This window comes from Vigna umbellata, chromosome 3, assembly GCF_029865625.1.
Source record: "Vigna umbellata cultivar VRB3 chromosome 3, Vumbellata_1.0, whole genome shotgun sequence".
Taxonomy (NCBI): Eukaryota; Viridiplantae; Streptophyta; class Magnoliopsida; order Fabales; family Fabaceae; genus Vigna; species Vigna umbellata.
Genome location: NC_142167.1, coordinates 40,610,049 through 40,627,698, shown reverse-complemented (window position 1 = coordinate 40,627,698; position 17,650 = coordinate 40,610,049). Strand labels below are relative to the sequence as shown.

The following is a 17,650-nucleotide window of genomic DNA, read 5'->3' as shown; positions in this document are numbered from 1 at the left end:
AGCTTTTAATGAGTTTGATTACCCCGTTAAACTCTACCCACAAGTTTGTGAAAAGGAGTGTACTTCCAACACAAAGTTGAGAATGTTGAAAGTTCCATTCTTCTCACTTTTTCCTTCCGCAGACGTATGCAAGAAATTTCTTCCCCACAACACACGCTACCTTACGTGACACTATCTCCTCCCCAAACTTTTCTCCATACATTGCTTCCAACACCTATAAATACCCACCTCACACATTCTTTCAACCAACCAAACAAAACAACACACTCATGAAACCTAACATGGCTTGCCTCAAACAAGTTTCAGCCCTGTTACTTCCTCTGTTGCTCATTTCCTTCTTCAAACCCTCCCACGCCGGAGGAATTTCCGTCTACTGGGGTCAAAACGGCAACGAGGGCTCCCTGGCCGACGCATGCAACACCGGCAACTACCAATACGTCAACATAGCATTCTTGTCCACGTTCGGCGGCGGCCAGACCCCGCAACTGAACCTTGCCGGCCACTGCAACCCCTCTATCAACAACTGCAACGTGTTCAGCGACCAGATCAAGGGGTGCCAGAGCAACAACATCAAAGTGCTCCTGTCACTAGGCGGCGCCAGTGGCAGCTACTCCCTCAGCTCCGCCGATGACGCAACACAGGTTGCCAACTACATCTGGAACAACTTTCTCGGCGGGCAGTCGAGCTCCCGTCCTCTGGGCGACGCCATCTTAGACGGTGTCGATTTCGACATCGAATCAGGCACCGGTGAGCATTGGGATGATCTCGCAAGAGCCCTAAAAGGGTTTAATTCACAGTTGCTCTTAACTGCTGCACCGCAGTGTCCGATCCCTGATGCTCACTTGGATACTGCCATCAAAACCGGGCTCTTTGACATTGTTTGGGTGCAATTCTACAACAACCCTCCTTGCCAGTATTCGAGCGGCAACACCAACGACCTCATCGGTTCTTGGAACCAGTGGACCTCAAGCCAGGCGAAGCAGTTGTTTTTGGGAGTGCCAGCTTCTACAGCAGCTGCTGGAAGTGGGTTTATTCCTGCTGATGTGTTAACTTCTCAGGTTCTTCCTACCATCAAGGGTTCTTCCAAGTATGGAGGAGTCATGCTGTGGGACAGATTCAATGACGGTCAAAGCGGATACAGTGGTGCTATCAAAGGAAGTGTTTAGTTTGTTTTAGGTTGACATTATTACAGATCCATATATTTAGATACTGTTTTCTGTCTTTGGAATAAGCAGCACCTTCTGTAGGATTTCTTTTCTTCCTACACATATAGAGTGCTATGTGTTATTTATCATATAAAATATGTCTCATCACAGTAAAATAAAGTATAGATTATCTTCAAATATAGTAGTTTCTTAATTCATAGTTCTTTTTATCTATACAGACATTCTCAATCATAAATTAGGAAAATCCAAATTTTAAAAAATTACAAAAACACAGTTAAAAAGTGAAAGTCAGTCACCACATCTGTCATAAGTTGATCAATAAAACAATTCAGACAAGATCTAAATGTCTATAGAAATAGAATGATTATTTTTTACTTATTTTACATGAAAAACTGATGACAAACTTTTAGATTGTATCAAATCTTAATCCAACTGTGTTTTGATCGAGCTATTTTAAACCTTTACTGAAGTATATTAGATCTTAAATGAATTGTTTCAAACCTTAACTAAGGCAGACTTTAATCGAACTATTTTAAACCTTGGTGGACTGTGTCAAACCTTGACGAAAGTATTGCATACCTTAATCAAACTATTTTAGACTTTGACCGAATCATGTCATACGTTAGCTGAACTGTAATAATTAAGTCTTGATTAAATTGTTTCAAACCAAACTAGTTGATCTCATTATTAAAATTATGTCGGGATTACACAACAACTTGCCTGTTTTCATAATTTTTTTTAAAATTTATCTCTGAGTGAGATTTGCGTATACTGGTAAAGAAATCCTCATTCATATCTTTCCATCAGGGCTACGACTATGGTGCCCCTTAATTTTATGGGGTTTAGATGCCTGGCAACGTGGAAAATGTAAATGACTGAGTGTACAGAGAGTTAAATACTACGCTAAATACGTTCCAATCAAATGATGACGTGATAGGCTGCAATAAATATGATTTACGGATGGATTGCAAACTTCCATTAGTAATCCAACTAAGTGTAGATCATGTTAATAATTTTTTTTAACAACTTTTTAATAATAGGTTACCGTGTTTTTGAATTTATTTTAAAAAATATATTTGAAAAAGATCAATAATAAATCATTACATTTTTTTTGTCAAAGAAAAAGTTGTTAAAAAAACTTTTCCTTTCTTTTTTATATCAGGACGCTAAGTCTTTTAACAAATGAACGTAAAAATGAATGTTTGAGTCTCAAAAGTATCATTTATTTTATTTAGACTGATAAGCAGTGTTGTTGGAGGTGTCTTAGTAACCAGTGTCGCCTGTTTTTCTAGTTGAAAGTGAAGATAGTTGGAGAAGACTTTTCAAAGAGTTTGGCGCCTTAAACCATATCGTAGAAAAAGGTATGTTGTTGGTTACAAATACATTTTTTATTTGCTGTGTTGAGGTGATGAATATATGAAGGGTTATTTAATTCGTTGTTTTGATTTATAAATTTAAATAATTGTGTGAAATTTGATAGTGTTTTATTTAAAAAAAAATACTTTTGATATAATAAAATTTTTACTCTCATTTAACATTTTTTTTTACTTTTTAAAAATATATAAAAATTTATATTTTTATAATTATTTTATGTTTGTATTGTCTGTTAAATAAATGTAAAAAATTGTCTTTTATAATTGGGTATCTGGATGCGTATTGTAAAAGTAGTGGAATTGTCTCTACTGTGTTTTGAACGTTATGCTTTTGTTCTGCAAGTGATCCCCTACGGAGAGGCTATAATGTTGAGCCATATATCTGTGTACTTTTTTTTGCATTTGGTGGCTTTCGTTACTTGATTTTGTTGACACCCTTCACAACAGTTGATAATTTTTTCAAATGAAGCTCTATAATTTTTCATTAATCGGTATCTGAATGCATTGAATTATTTAACATTATTAATATTGTTATTGAACAAATTTAAATTAAATTCATTATGCATCGTTAATAGTGTATGAATAAGTTTTAATTTATTAATTAAGGACAATTGTTTGGTTTTATATATGATGCTAACACTAACTCCATAAAGTTATATTTCATTTTATTTGCATATATAGTTAACAATTGTATTATAATTTATTAAATCAAAGATGATGACGGTAATTATATTATTTAATATACGTTGAATTTTTAAACGGATGTCATTATTTGTGTACGGATATCGACATTCATCGAAGAACAAACGCATGTTGATATCAGTCCATATATATATATATATATGTATGCAGATATATTCACAATTCAAATTCAAAATATTGCAGATCTAATTTTTGTTCACTGAAGCAACACCTTCAAGTGTTTGTGAAAATGCCAGACAAAAACTATTATGTAGACAGCCAATTCCTCACCCAACGAACGTCACCAGGTTCCTCCCACAACTAAACCACACCACTGCAAACCCTAAATTTGCCACTGTTTCCGTAAGAAATCCAATGATTCTACAGTCGGGTAGAGAATATCTTTGAGGCTTAACAATGGGGACGTTGGGTTTTCATCTCTTCGACGATCTCCCAGGTTCAACAACGAGCCACACGATAAGAAAGTGAAAGGCACGAGGGTGAAGGACGGTGAAGCTGAAACGAAAGAAAAATGTGTCGTTTTGGATGAGGGGTTTGGTGAAGGAAGAAAGAAAGAGAGAAAGGAGAAGAGGGATGAAGTTAGAACGCATGATAATCATGGTATTTCGGATGAAGGGTGTCGCCAACGAAGGAATGTTCACCTCTGTTCCATTCTGTGAATCATCTTCACAAAATTACCAGAACCACCTTTACCAATATATGTCACGCAAGGACCACTATTTGGGACATGAGCTGCCACCTTGAGAAGAATATCTTCTATGTATTTGAAAGCTTTAAATGAACCACCAGGCATCAAAGAATGACCATTACGAGCACCTCCCTCATCACTAGAAACTCTCATCCCAAGGTAAAGCAAACCCAATTGCCACTACTTTCTCTCTTCTTTCAATGTTCTCATACCATTCATAGTAGCCATAAACTGGAAGATTTCCTTCCACTTTTTCTCGTTCTGCAGTCTCATAATCAACCTTGGATGTTATTCGATTTATAAACAGAAATGGGAAAGCCTTTCTCAACAATATTGAGTGCTAGATTTTAGTAAAAGTTAAATTAACTTTAGGATATTTTTGGAATTAAAAAAATAGTAGAGAGGTGTAAGAAGCACTCTGGGATGGTAGAGGGAGTACTTCTCTTCATCCTGGATCTCCAAAAATTTTAAAAATCCAAAATTACTCTCTATAATTCAAAAAATTGTATACCCCACTTTTTATGCTTTATCAAATTTTAAAATTTAATGATATATTTTTTTTCTTAATCGAATTTCGAAATTAAATGAATTTTTTTATTTTTTTATCAGATTTCAAAATTCAGTGAATTCTTTGAAAAATAGAAAAATGTAGTTTCTAAAACTATTTTTGAAAAATTGGAGATGCCGGATTAAATGTTTGAAAGTGTAGATGAAACAACAGTAAACAAATGACCCCAATAAAAATTAAAGAATCCTATTAGATGAACATCATGAGGTTGAGAAAAGAAATTTGAAAACACCATTGTGGTGGAGCTTTAATATCATTATGATCAACGGCTATACATATTCATTACTTAATGATTTTACAAAGATGCAGTTTATGATGTAATACTCTATTACTCTCCTATATTTATATAATCCTAATGAGGGTCAGCTAAAGGCCCAATAACGACTGACAAAACTTCTTTAGTACCATTCGCTTTAGCTTTAGGTCTAAAAAAAACTTAAATTATTTTTTAGTGTCAACATATTTTTATTATATTAATTGTAAAATTATGATACAAGTTAACAAATTGTTTTATTAATAAAAATAAAAGAACATGATTTTTAAGTTTGTTTTGTGTTTTCCAAACCCTAAGTCGCTTCTCGTAGTAAAACATTGTAGTATAGGTAAGAACTCAGACTTTCACAAAAGATGAGATTTATCTTTGTAAGAATCTTTCTAAGTTTTTAATTATAAGAACTCAAAATTAATTTTATCCAAAATAACATGTGGTAGTAAATCCTATGATTTATCATTCATATTTTCATTTCTCTTAAAACGTGGCACTAATGTTGTTCCATAAACTAATCTCCATATCACAAAAGTGCTTATGAAATAAGTGAAATTTTCCCATATCAATTTCATTAAATAGTTAGTCTTTATTGACAATGTAGTAAACATATACTATTAAGTTACTTATGAGAAAGAGTATACTTTAAGAAAACAATATCCATAATATTAATATTTAAGTTATCATTATTCTTTTGGAATCTTTTAACCCAAAATAATGCCATTAGTTTATATTTTTTCTTTTTAAGTCATTACAGCTAGTCATGATAAATAAAAATGTCCCTACGAGTATTGTTCGAACTTATCCTCGTTTTAACGGGAATCCTCACATTTACTAGGTATGGGTAATATCCAATTTTTTTTTTTCCAATTGGGTATAAGGGTGGGGATGAGTATATAAAAATTCACCCTGTCCAAGTTTTTTTTTTTTTTTTCGTATGTGAATGTTTAACTCTCTATTTAAGTGTTTAATAGTATAAACCCTTCCTTTACTAAGTAATATAAAAAAATTAGCTTATTTATTCTCTTATTCTTATTTTTTTTTCATTTGAAAAATCTTTTTGTTTATTAATTTGTTTTTCATTATATCTCAAAATTTTGGCTAGTTTTATGTAAGAAAAGTTCTCTTAGATCTCTAAGGTACTTTCCTTTCTATGATTTCATTTAGTGGTATACTAAACTGTTTTTAAGATACACATTTGATTGTTTGTACTTCTTTGTAATTAATTTATTTATTGTTTATTTTTATCATGCTTGTAGTAGTCAGGAGTGTTTAGAAGTTGACCTGTTGTTCTTTTCTATTTGCATGATACATTGGAACCATTTTTTCTTCTTGTTACACATTGTTTTCAGCAATCAATTGATGAACTTGGATAAGGATGTCTTGAGGAGTTGGATTAGTCGGTAAGTAGGCTTGAGGAGGTGTTAGCTTGAAGAGTGATCAAGGTTTGTGACTAAGAAGTTATTTGTTGAGGATTTAGGTTTTGTTGAGAGGTTGAGATTGTGACTTGATGTGAGGGGCAAGAAATTTTAGGGACAGACTCAATATTGGTATGAATAGATTCGTGGAGGTGAAAAGGATGTTTAAGTGATTGAACCAACATTTTCAAGGGTGAGGATGAAGGTATTTGGAGTTGAAGAAGTAAGAGCTTCTTCCATAGAGGATTCTTCAAGTATGGTAGATAGGCCTGGTGGTGGAAGACAAAGTATAACAGGTGGTTCACCTTTGGATAACTTTTCATATAGAGCAATCATCACAAAGGTTGTAAATAATTGTACTACTACACGACACATAACTTCTTCAAATGATACATTGGTATTGAAAGTCATTATTTGAGGCAGATATGAGGATACATTTACCTCTTTTGGTAATGTGTTGAAGAGATGTTGTCCAATGACATTAAGATCTACCATGAAGGTAGCATTAGAATCATCAAAATGATGAGTTCTACTTGGTTTGAGACTACACTTTCCAGGAAGAGTGGTGTTATCACTAAGATGTTCAGACGAGTTGTTACTAGATGAAGCATGATTTGGTCTAGACGCATCTGACCAGGAGAAGATAGCTTGTTGCCAGAAGAGATAAGTGTTTGACTCATTCTAGATTACCTCGTCATCAGATTTCTAGGTCTTCCTAGGATTAGCCAAGGTCTTCCTAGGATTAGCCAGGACTAGATGCCCACATTCTTGATTCTTTCAATTTTTACAATTTTTAGAGGTCTTTTATCAATAATAAACAATATTATTGCTATGTTGTCAAGCATAACAAGTACTCTTTTAATCTTCTTGAAGTGATTCATACTCTTCATCACTGCTAAGAACATTTTCTTGAAGAAATAAGGAGGAAGGTGCAATCCAGGGTGAGTTCCACAGATTGGTGAGATAATGGACTAGGGTCCATAAAATTTAACATTACCCGGTTCGAGGAGTTTGACTATGGATATTTATTCTAGAGATTTCTTTAGAGCTAGGCGAAGTTCTTCATTCCTTTGTTCATCAGCTTTAGGGGTTGGAGATTGGAGAAGGACTAAATGTAAATGACTTTTAGGTAATTTTGGGCTGAATGAGACAGGTTGTGTTGGGATGCTGGGTTGAAGAGGTAGTCTCGGCCCCGCTTTTTGGTCAGGCTGCTGAGCTTGATGAAAGTGGTGTAAGAAGTACCTTTTCAGGTTCAGTGGAAGATTCCACACTCATCTTCTTCTAAGACATTGACTCAATAATTGTTATTAAGGGATTTAAACAATTTTCACCTAAATCAAACTGTAATAATTGTTATCACAAAGCACATCATAAATTGAAGTCCATCTAGAAAGCTACCTACAAAGAACAAGAAAGGAATGGTGGACAACCGAAAAATGTAGCATAGATAAGTATAGAAGAAAGAAGAAAACACTAGAGAATGAGAGTAAAATGAAATTGAAATTAAGTAGAAATCTCTCTATATATATATTGTTTTGAGAATATGAAAACAAAGTTATTATATTCAACGTAATTCTAACTTAAAACCATTAACAACATAAAGCTAAAATTTTTAAAATAACTAAGAATAGAAGAAAGATTTATGATATAATTTTTTCAATGCAATGGTGATTATACCGAATGCCTATATAGGTTGACCTCCATCAATTGAGCTTTTTAGGCCGAACTCCTTCACCCAGGGTCTTACAAGGTAAAGCTCCTTCAACGAGCTCTCATAACCGAGATCATAGCATGGCTAGAATAACATGGCTGAACAGGATTACAATATGGTTAAAGCATAATGGTCAACTAGTCTTACCACGATCATAATCAAACATGACAGATCAATCAGAGCATGGTCAGATTAACAATGATAATAACAAATCAACATCTTAATATAGATTACGATATGATTAGGCTGACAAAAAGGTAAAAGCTCATCATAATTACTATATATAAAGGTCTCATATATGACTTTAACATAACATACACATTGTATGCAAATGACGTATCAGTTAGCAATGAATGCATATTATGTCAAAGTCATACCTTTTACCTTTATATATAATAGTTGTGATGAATCTTTATTCTTTTTGTTGACCTAATTACAATCTAATTATACTTTAATTTAGATTAAGAAATCGATTTGTTATCATCATTATTAATCTGACATCACTGTGATGGGTACATCATTTTGTGATTGGTCATGCTATGATTGGTTGGCCGTGTTTAATCTATCAATGTAGAGTAGACAACCAAAAGAGCTTGGGTCGGGAGGAATATAGCCTTGGAGACAAGGAGGTCAGTTTGGAGAATGTCAACCCCGAGGAAGCCGATCATGAAGAGATTGGCCTAGAGCTCTATTATACAACCTTTGAGAGAGCTCAACTTGAATGAACACGGGCTTGAAAAGCTTAACTTGGATGAACTTGGCCTTTCGATAACTCGCTATATAGGCATACAGTACAAGTTTAAAACGAATAAACGCTTTTAAACAGCGAAGCCACCGACATCGTAAACCCAAACCACGAAAGGGGCCCCAAAGCAGCACTCGTAACGTCGTTCTATACCACTGGTCTGAGCACCACACCACCCACAATCCCAAGGGACTCCATCTTTTTCGCGCAGCAGACACAAATCCTAGCCACCAACCTAAATCCTATCAACGAACAATGACGAAGAAAAAGAGACCAACAATTTCATCAACAATTTGTCGTTTTGTGCCACTTCATCCAACAATTACAAAATTAATATCCACGCCATTGGTGTTAACGTAGCATTTCTCCTAAAATATACATGGTCATCGGATTAGCCGTAGCCATAAGACAACATGCTGTTGGCTCAACCCATTTATTTCTCTCCCAACTTTCCCACTCTCACCAAGAAGACAAGTTTCAGAGCTTCACTTCAGCCCCACAACAATTTTCCTCCTCTCAGAGTTTCACCAATGCCAAAACCACTTGGTGTGAGAGCAAGAATCAAAACCCTGTCGGTTCCGTTTCAGAAAAAGAGTGCTGTCCAAATCTGCCATAGCTTGAAGAAAGAGAGCGAAGTTGGTGGGAATGATGGGAGAGACTGGACAACCTCCTTTTTGCTCTTTCTCCTGTGGGCAGCACTTATCTACTATGTCTTCTTTCTCTCCCCAAACCAGACCCCGGTATGTTCTTTACTGTTCTTTCCAATTTGAAATATGCTAATCATCATATATGCTGTATTTTCGAACCAAGATTTTCGTATGGATGGGATACGATTGGATATTCGAATGTGTATTACTTGTGATTTGTTTATATCAGTTCATTTGAGAATAAAAAATAATTGTAGAGGAAATATAATCTCCACCACAACAACAAAACCTTCTAATATTATTTGAGAATCAGAATTATAGTTATTATCCACAAAATGATTTTTGCTAGAATCGTTGCAAAAATAAGGCTCATTGAGCTGAGGGAAACTATTGGCAGGTCTAAAGAGATTCAACAATGTCAGAGTCCCTCGTGGACTAAAATATGAAATCAATATACTGTGTAAGATCTTTAAAGATTCAATATACTCTTTGGTCCTCTTATAAGAGCACAAAAGTAGTCAATGGCGAACCTAGAGTCACTTTATGGTAGATAGTTTCACCTCATCATTTTTTTGAAATTACAATTACTGTATTAAACTTTTATTCTTTTACCGCCTTAAATTTATGTATTGACCCTGCATTTGAGTGAGAGACTCATATATTGATGTAAGAGTATGTGATTATACTTTATGCCCTCCATTGGTCCAGGGTCTTGGATTCATCACAGAAATTAGCCTTTGCAGTTTTTATCTTCCTATGCTTTTATTTTTTCCTTTCCTTGTCTTAACCTGTGAGATTTTACTTTCATTCAGTCAAGGGATACATATTTCCTGAAAAAGCTCCTGAATCTGAAAGGGGATGATGGTTTCAGAATGAATGAAGTGTTAGTATCATTGTGGTATATAATGGGCTTGTGGCCATTGGTATATAGCATGCTCTTGCTTCCTACAGGAAGAAGGTACTTCCCTTTGATCTATATATTTGTCCAACATAAATAATATGTTTCTTTTATCAAATTTCAAGCCACTCATAAACCTCTACCTTTTAGTTGAGTTGTGTTATGAAAATTTATAGTTCTAGGAATTGAGTATGACGTTGTACTAATTATGTGATTACTATTAGTAAGCACCACGTAGTACTAAATCATTCATGTATCATACTATTCAGTGTCCTTTGACCTTGAACACGAATTTTAAGCCTAATTCAGTAGATGATACAAATTGCTGCCTACTTGAATCGTACTACAAAAATTGTGAACCATAAACATTGAATTAATTTGCAAATACATATTTTATTAAGCCCTGCCGGCCCCCTTGTGCCAGCATAAATACAATAATTTTGTGTTTTCTTATGTATATGTCCTATTTGACAATTCCTGAAGCTGATTTCATATCTTCCATTTGTTGTTCTACAGCTCAAAAAACAGTATTCCTGTATGGCCCTTCCTCATACTTTCATGTTTTGGAGGTGCATATGTACTTCTTCCTTATTTTGTACTTTGGAAACCGCCAGCACCTCCTGTTGAAGAAACTCAGCTTAAAACATGGCCCTTGAATTTTCTGGAATCAAAAGTAACTGCATTGGTAATGCTCATCTCAACCTCATCTTTCAAAGTTGTTCAAGTGAAATTATAGTATTCTGAACAATGATTCCATAGTTAGGTGATTTTACATGATCATAAGAAAAAACACCCCATTTGCAATCTCATGTTTATCTTTGGTGAAACACTTAAAATGCAGTGTACATTTGAGTTATAAAATGATTAAAAAATGCCATTGCAGAGGTTGCCTCATAGTGTTTTATATAAAAACATCATAGTTGTATGTCATTAACAAACACACAACCTGCTGTATACATTGGTGCAGTGAAAGAAAAATATTTGGAAGGTTTTCATATTCAACTGCTTTTAGTCTTACTGTTTGATGGAATTAATCTATTTTTTACTTTTTGGATTCCTCTTCCCATTCTTTTCATTCTTAAACTTACCTTATCAATAAAAGCAGCATATGATCATGATGAAACTGAACAACTATGATGGTTTGGAATAGTTTTCAAAAGGTCCTCTATTAATCCTCATTGAAAAGCTTTCTCCCTAGGCATGCTTGTCAGCATGCCCCTATTATGAAAGATCCATGGGAATAGCCCTATGGACAAATGTATAGCATAATCTCAGTAGTCTCTTCTTTTTGATTTATTTTATTGAAGGATGTAACTTATCGTACTTGCACATCAGATATCACTTGTTGCAGGGGTAGCCATCATAATTTATGCTGGTTTAGCTGGACAAGATGTGTGGACAGAATTTTACCAGTATTTCAGGGAAAGCAAATTTGTAAGTTCATAATAAGCATTTTAACAAGTTGGCATGACTATTCATTGTATTCATTATATAAGCATTAGTAATGTCATAGACTTTTTCAATCTTGTTATCGTGATCTTTGCTAAATGAAATGCTAATGTAAATTCAACCATTGCTGGTCTACTAGGCCAAGTTCATGACTACATTAGAATGCAGTTCTTAGACTTCATGTTCATAATTTACACTGTCCATTTTTCATAAAATTGGAAATGTTAGGAGCTAAGGTTGAGTTTTCTTATTGCAGATTCATATTACCTCCATTGATTTTATTGTACTTTCCACATTTGCACCATTCTGGGTTTACAATGACATGACAGCACGAAAATGGTAATTTACATGCCATATAAGTTCTTTGTTCAATTTTTACATTCAGTTCCTAGTCCTAGTTATTTATTTCCTCCGTTCCATGATAACTGCGGTTTTAGTCATGTAAAAAAAAAAAATTCCAAATTGACTGATGCTCTCACATTCCAATGAAGTATTAATTCTTTCTCTTCCTAGTTTATCCTCAAATTAATTACGCTTTTTTTCCCATTCAGAGCAATTTATTTATTGAAAAAGTGAGACTATTCTAGTTAAATTATTTTAAAAAGTGTTACACTTATTATTCTTAATCTGTGTGAGAAGTGTTAACCTAGTTGAGATTAGAGTCGACACAATGATGTTTTGGTTACCTACTTTTATTAAAAAAAAAACTTGTGTGGGAAAACCTTAAATTGCAGTTATTGTGGAACGGAGGGAATAAAAGACAATGTAGCACATATTTTAACGCTAATCCAATTTGCAGGTTTGACAAAGGTTCTTGGCTTCTTCCCATATCATTGATACCATTTTTAGGGCCTGGTTTATACCTTCTCCTGCGGCCATCATTATCAGCAGTGGCCATTTCGCAAACTCCTGTTGAACCAAAGTGAAATTACATGTGATGACTGCCAATAATACAAGTGCACACGTTCTATGCAACAAAACTTGATTTGGTTTCAAGTTTGGTTCAAGAAGATAATTTCATTCTACACAGTCCACAACAAACTTACATTTCCTACATTTTTATTATTAGATGGGATCCAATTTCAAAGAAAGAGCATTATTGTCTTTGTGACATCACTTAGCCAATCATAATCTTTGTACTCAGGTAACTCAAGGAAAAATTCCATTTTAAGGTCCTCCAAATTGATTATTTCAGCACTCTTTTTTTTTTTTTTTATTTCATTCCCTGTGTCTACAAATGATTGTTGCTAATTGTGGTGTCAATGAAGTTAGTATGACTATATCCATAGTTATATTTTCCCGCATATGACATACTCAATTAATTATCTTTTAAATCAATTACTATATTATAAATGATTACTGTATTGTATATTTAAATAACTAGTAATTATGTTACAAACCAAACAATATAGTGATAAAAAAGAACAGAGAAAATGAGGGCACTGTGATTTGTAAGTTATTTGCAATGCAAAGAAAACTACAATAGGAGGAAACCTCCAATTGCCTATAGCATAGCTCCTATAACAGAAATTCAGAGAATCGCATAATGCCTCTCCCCTTTTGCCTCATCAGACTAAGTAACAGAAACTACTCTCTCACCTCTAACAACCTCTCCACTTACTCATGCTACCTCAGCTTCCCCATTTCCCTTCTTTCTTTTGTGCACATAAACCTTCCATACCTTAGGTATCATATGCCCCTCATAGACCAATGGCTCTTTCATCCCATACACCTGTTGGGCACCAACAATGTCTCTCCCTTCAACAATAGGCTTGTCCTCATAACTGAGATTCAGAAATTGATTCCTAAGCACAATTTCATCCTCCTAGGTGGAATCTTCTGCAGACTTTCCAGCCCACTATATTAACCATTGATTTACTCTTTCTCCTTGTTTCATGATGTTGCAGCGAAAACAGCTAGCGGCTCAACTATTTCTAGGCCTTTACTCTCTAAATCTGCTGGCAATTCCACTTAAGACTTATAGTCTCCAATCGTTTTCTTAAGAAGTGACACATGGAACATTGAAGGTATCTTAGAGGTGGCAGGAAGTTTCAATCGATAAGCCACCATTCCTACATGCTCTAGCACATCGAAAGGTCCATAATATCGAGCGGACAACTTCAAATTGATACAGACTAATACTGAAGGCTGCCTGTGTGGTTTCAGTTTCAAGAAAAACCATTCTCCCACTTGGAAGCAGCGTTCTTGACGATGCTTATCTGCTTGGGTTTTTATCCTATATTGGGCACAAGCAAGGTGGATCTTCTATTATCTAAGTGCTTTATCTGTGTCTAACAATTCCCTTTGGACAACCTGTACTCTGACTTCACCTTGAACCCATCTCACCATAATGGGGGCTTGCAAGCATACATAGCTTCAAAGGGGGTTGTGGTTGTGGACTCATGATAAGTGGTGTTATACCAATATTCAGCCCATTGAACCCATCCCTTTGGTTGGTCTGTAATGAAGCAACACAAATAGGTCTCTAAGCACCTATTCACTACCTCCGTTTGTTGGTCGGTTTGTTGATGATATGACGTGCTCATTTTTAACAATGTGCCTTGTAATCGAAAAAACTCTTTCCAAAAGAAGCTCAATAATAGAGGATCATGATCACTCACCACTGAACTAGGAACACCATGAAGCCAACCACTTCTTTCACAAATATTTCTGCAATGCTCTTTGCAGTATAAGGGTGTTTCAGAGGAACAATATAACTATATTTAGTCAATCTATAACCATCACCAGAATAGCCTCGTACCCTTTTGATCATGGAAGCCTTGTGATAAAGTCTAAGGAGATATCTTCCCACACCTTTTTCGGAATAGGAAGAGGTTGCAAAAGACCTCTCGGTGCAGCAATGATGTATTTCTGGCATTGACAAGTGCCACAACTCTGAACATAGTCTTGTACAACTTTTTTCATACCTTTCCAATACACATTTGAGGATATTCGTCTATATGTACGGTAAATGCCTGAGTGTCCTCCTTGAGGGGTCAAATGAAATTATGAGCAGTAGGGGAATCCAAGAGGAATCCTCATTCACCACCAATCTGTTTCCATAGAGCAACACTCCTTGCTTAGATGTGAACTTAGGATACTTATCTGATCCTTGCTGCAACGCTTCTATAACTTGTTGTCATTTCTTGTTTGTATGAACTTCAACTATTATCGCTTGACAATCCACCCATACTGGAAAATAAATCATAATCTGTAGCTCTATTCCTTCTTCATCCTGCCTCGATAAAGCGTCAACTCCTTTATTTTCCTTTTCCGGTTTTCGAAACTATATCCCAACAACTTGGCCAATCGATTTTGCTTGCTACCACTCAATATCCGCAAATGCAGGAGTTGTTTTAAACTTTTTGGTTCGCGTGTACTTTAAATTTCCTTATAATAAGGTATGGTAGCAAGTGTTGAATAGCCAAAGTTGTTGTCATAAACTCTTTCTCGTAGGCTGATTTGGCTAACTCCTAGTATGGATTCTTGAAACCAAGCCTTCCAAGCTAAAACTGAGCTCGCTTTCCGAGCATACTGACCTTTCTTGCCGAGCTTGTTGAGTTTGCTTGCCAAGCTTTTTTTACCTTCTCCTCTGTTACTAAACTTGACTCCACTTCTTAACAATGTTTGCCAACCGCGAACATGAATCATACACACATTTGCCACACACATTCTGGAAATCATCTTCTTTGAGCAAACACCAAACTATCTCCAAAGTTTCGAGTAAACACCACAACACAGAGTGACACCAACCTATCTATGAGGAAATACCAAAATGTAACTCCTCACCACCACTGTTTAACTAATGATATACACCAATACACCAACCAACTATTTAAAGGGGCATTGAAGGCATGAATTCAAGACTCACTTGTGTATGGTCAACAATTCAAAGTTATATAGTCATGTTTGAAGTCAGAAATCTTTCATGCATACTTTAGGAATTTCTCTGCTACATGTGAAAAATAACCGTGCATATAAAAAATTGTTGTGATCATAGATACGTGAAAAGAAAACAAACCAAAAACAATTGCGTAAAAACACAATAATCACTTTCAAATCTCTTTGCAACAGATACGAAATTCACATTAATCTAGCAAATCCTCTCTTTCATCTTTTAAAAAAGAGCACAAAAAAAATCCTTTAAGTCATCGCTCCCTATTCTCCTTCAAAAGTAATTCATTCCAAAAGAGAGAATGGATTGTTTATGCAAACAGCCGACCCAATAGCATTTTTAGTCTCATTTCGCGTGTTTTATGCTAATCCGTGCTTTTGTTGTAATGATTTATTATTATCAACTAATTGCTGATATATCTCGGTTGGACTAATGAAAAATGAAAAATATTTATGGAAACAAAAAAAATACATCAACACTTAATATATACCTAAAAAAAATAAAAAAATAATAGACCTATAAGACATATAATGTAATTAGAAAATAACTAAAAAGAAAAACAAATATACTTTTTAAGTATAGGCAAAATTAGGATGCTGAATAGGTTTTTTCACAATTGCAGCTTTCAATATGTTTTGTTGTTGGATCTGTTACACCTCCCCCTAATTCGCGTATGCTTCTGATGACTATGACTCCATTTTGTTCACTTTTTCTTTAATGTCGTTAGTGAGAGAGTGTAACCTTTCCTTTACTTTCCCTTTTTTAGCACTGTTAAAGCAATATATATATATATATACAATTTTGAAAGGCTCCCACGGCCCTATGTTTTAAAAAGGCTCATGTTTTCCTGTCTATTTTATAACTTGCTAAATCTACAATTTTCATTCATTGTTTGTCCTCCATAAGCTTTCTTACTTGTAAGTTTTTGTTTTGGATGTTAGATTTGGCAAAAAGTATGGTTGGAGGTGAGGCTATTGTAGATCTTTGAGTGAGTTCCCCCTTTTTGCAAGGATTGAATGAGATATTAGATCTCCTGTTCATCAATCCAATAAATGTGAAGTGATTTTCACGATTCTTTTATTATAATATGTAAATGCATTTTGGACTATGTAATTTATAAACATTTATAAATACAAAATATTTCTGGATTATTTAATCAAAAATGTATTTTAAATTAAAAATTTAAAATACATTTACATTATAGAATTAAAAATATAATTCAAATTGTATAATTCATAATTATTTTTAAACATATTTCAAAATTGTATAATTTATAATATAATTTTAGATTATGCAATCGAAAAACACATTTCAAATTATTCAATCGAGAAGCATATCAAGCAATGTATAATCTGTCCGGATTGATGAATAAAGATTATCTGAGTTAAGAAATAATAAAAACGTGAAATAAACTTCATATAAACTTATTATTTTTAAGAAAAAGCTTATAATTTTTCCATGTGTTTTTTTATCTTTATTTTATTGTTTTATTTTATTTTATTGTGTTTTATTTTTATTTACTTATTTTAGTTTTTATTATAATTTTTATTTTTGATTTTGCTGGGAGGAACCCCTGTGCGTGCAGGCATGAAAATGCATGAATGTGATGTGATTTTGCTTTATATTTGTCATGCCCTTTCTGTTTTGTATTTATACATTCTCACCTTTGTTTGATTTTTGGAATAATTTCATGTGATTCTTTCCACTTGTTCGTTGTATTTGAGATGTTTTTTTTATATTGAGCCTTAGGGTAGATAACATGTGTATATCTATCTGCATGAGAATCTTTTTTGGTTATTTTGCAAGTGAGAGTTTTTGTGCATTGCTTTCTCTTCACACACACATTATGCATATTATGAGTAGGCCCTATACCCAGGTCTGAGTGCAACTTAAAATGGCGGGGTTGTGTAGCGGTGCCACTTGGGGCATACTTCTTGTTTGGCTATCGTGAGAACCCCAATTAGAGTTTATTCTCTTCATTTGTGTCTTCGCACCTAATTTGTGGAGGTGCTATGAAGGAGGCTATAACTCTAGTGACCTTGATCTTTAGGTTTTGAAAGCCATCCTCGTGAGATTTCATATACTCTTCCGTACACCCTGTAATTGTCGAACCTCTATTAAGGCA

General features: G+C 34.4%; 2 protein-coding genes across 2 annotated transcripts; both read left to right on the top strand.

Moving 5' to 3' along the window:
• The first annotated feature begins 248 nt into the window (after nucleotides 1–248).
• Nucleotides 249–1,343, top strand: LOC124831633 (acidic endochitinase). Its single transcript, XM_047305685.2, has one exon. The coding sequence runs from the start codon at nucleotides 270–272 to the stop codon at nucleotides 1,164–1,166; it is 897 nt and encodes a 298-aa protein (XP_047161641.1). The 5' UTR covers nucleotides 249–269; the 3' UTR covers nucleotides 1,167–1,343.
• Nucleotides 1,344–8,519: 7,176 nt separating this feature from the next.
• On the top strand, nucleotides 8,520–12,934 carry LOC124831632 (uncharacterized). Its single transcript, XM_047305684.2, has 6 exons — nucleotides 8,520–9,376; nucleotides 10,096–10,241; nucleotides 10,698–10,866; nucleotides 11,517–11,615; nucleotides 11,887–11,969; nucleotides 12,430–12,934. The coding sequence occupies exons 1-6, from the start codon at nucleotides 9,050–9,052 to the stop codon at nucleotides 12,554–12,556; spliced, it is 951 nt and encodes a 316-aa protein (XP_047161640.1). The 5' UTR covers nucleotides 8,520–9,049; the 3' UTR covers nucleotides 12,557–12,934.
• Nucleotides 12,935–17,650: the final 4,716 nt, after the last annotated feature.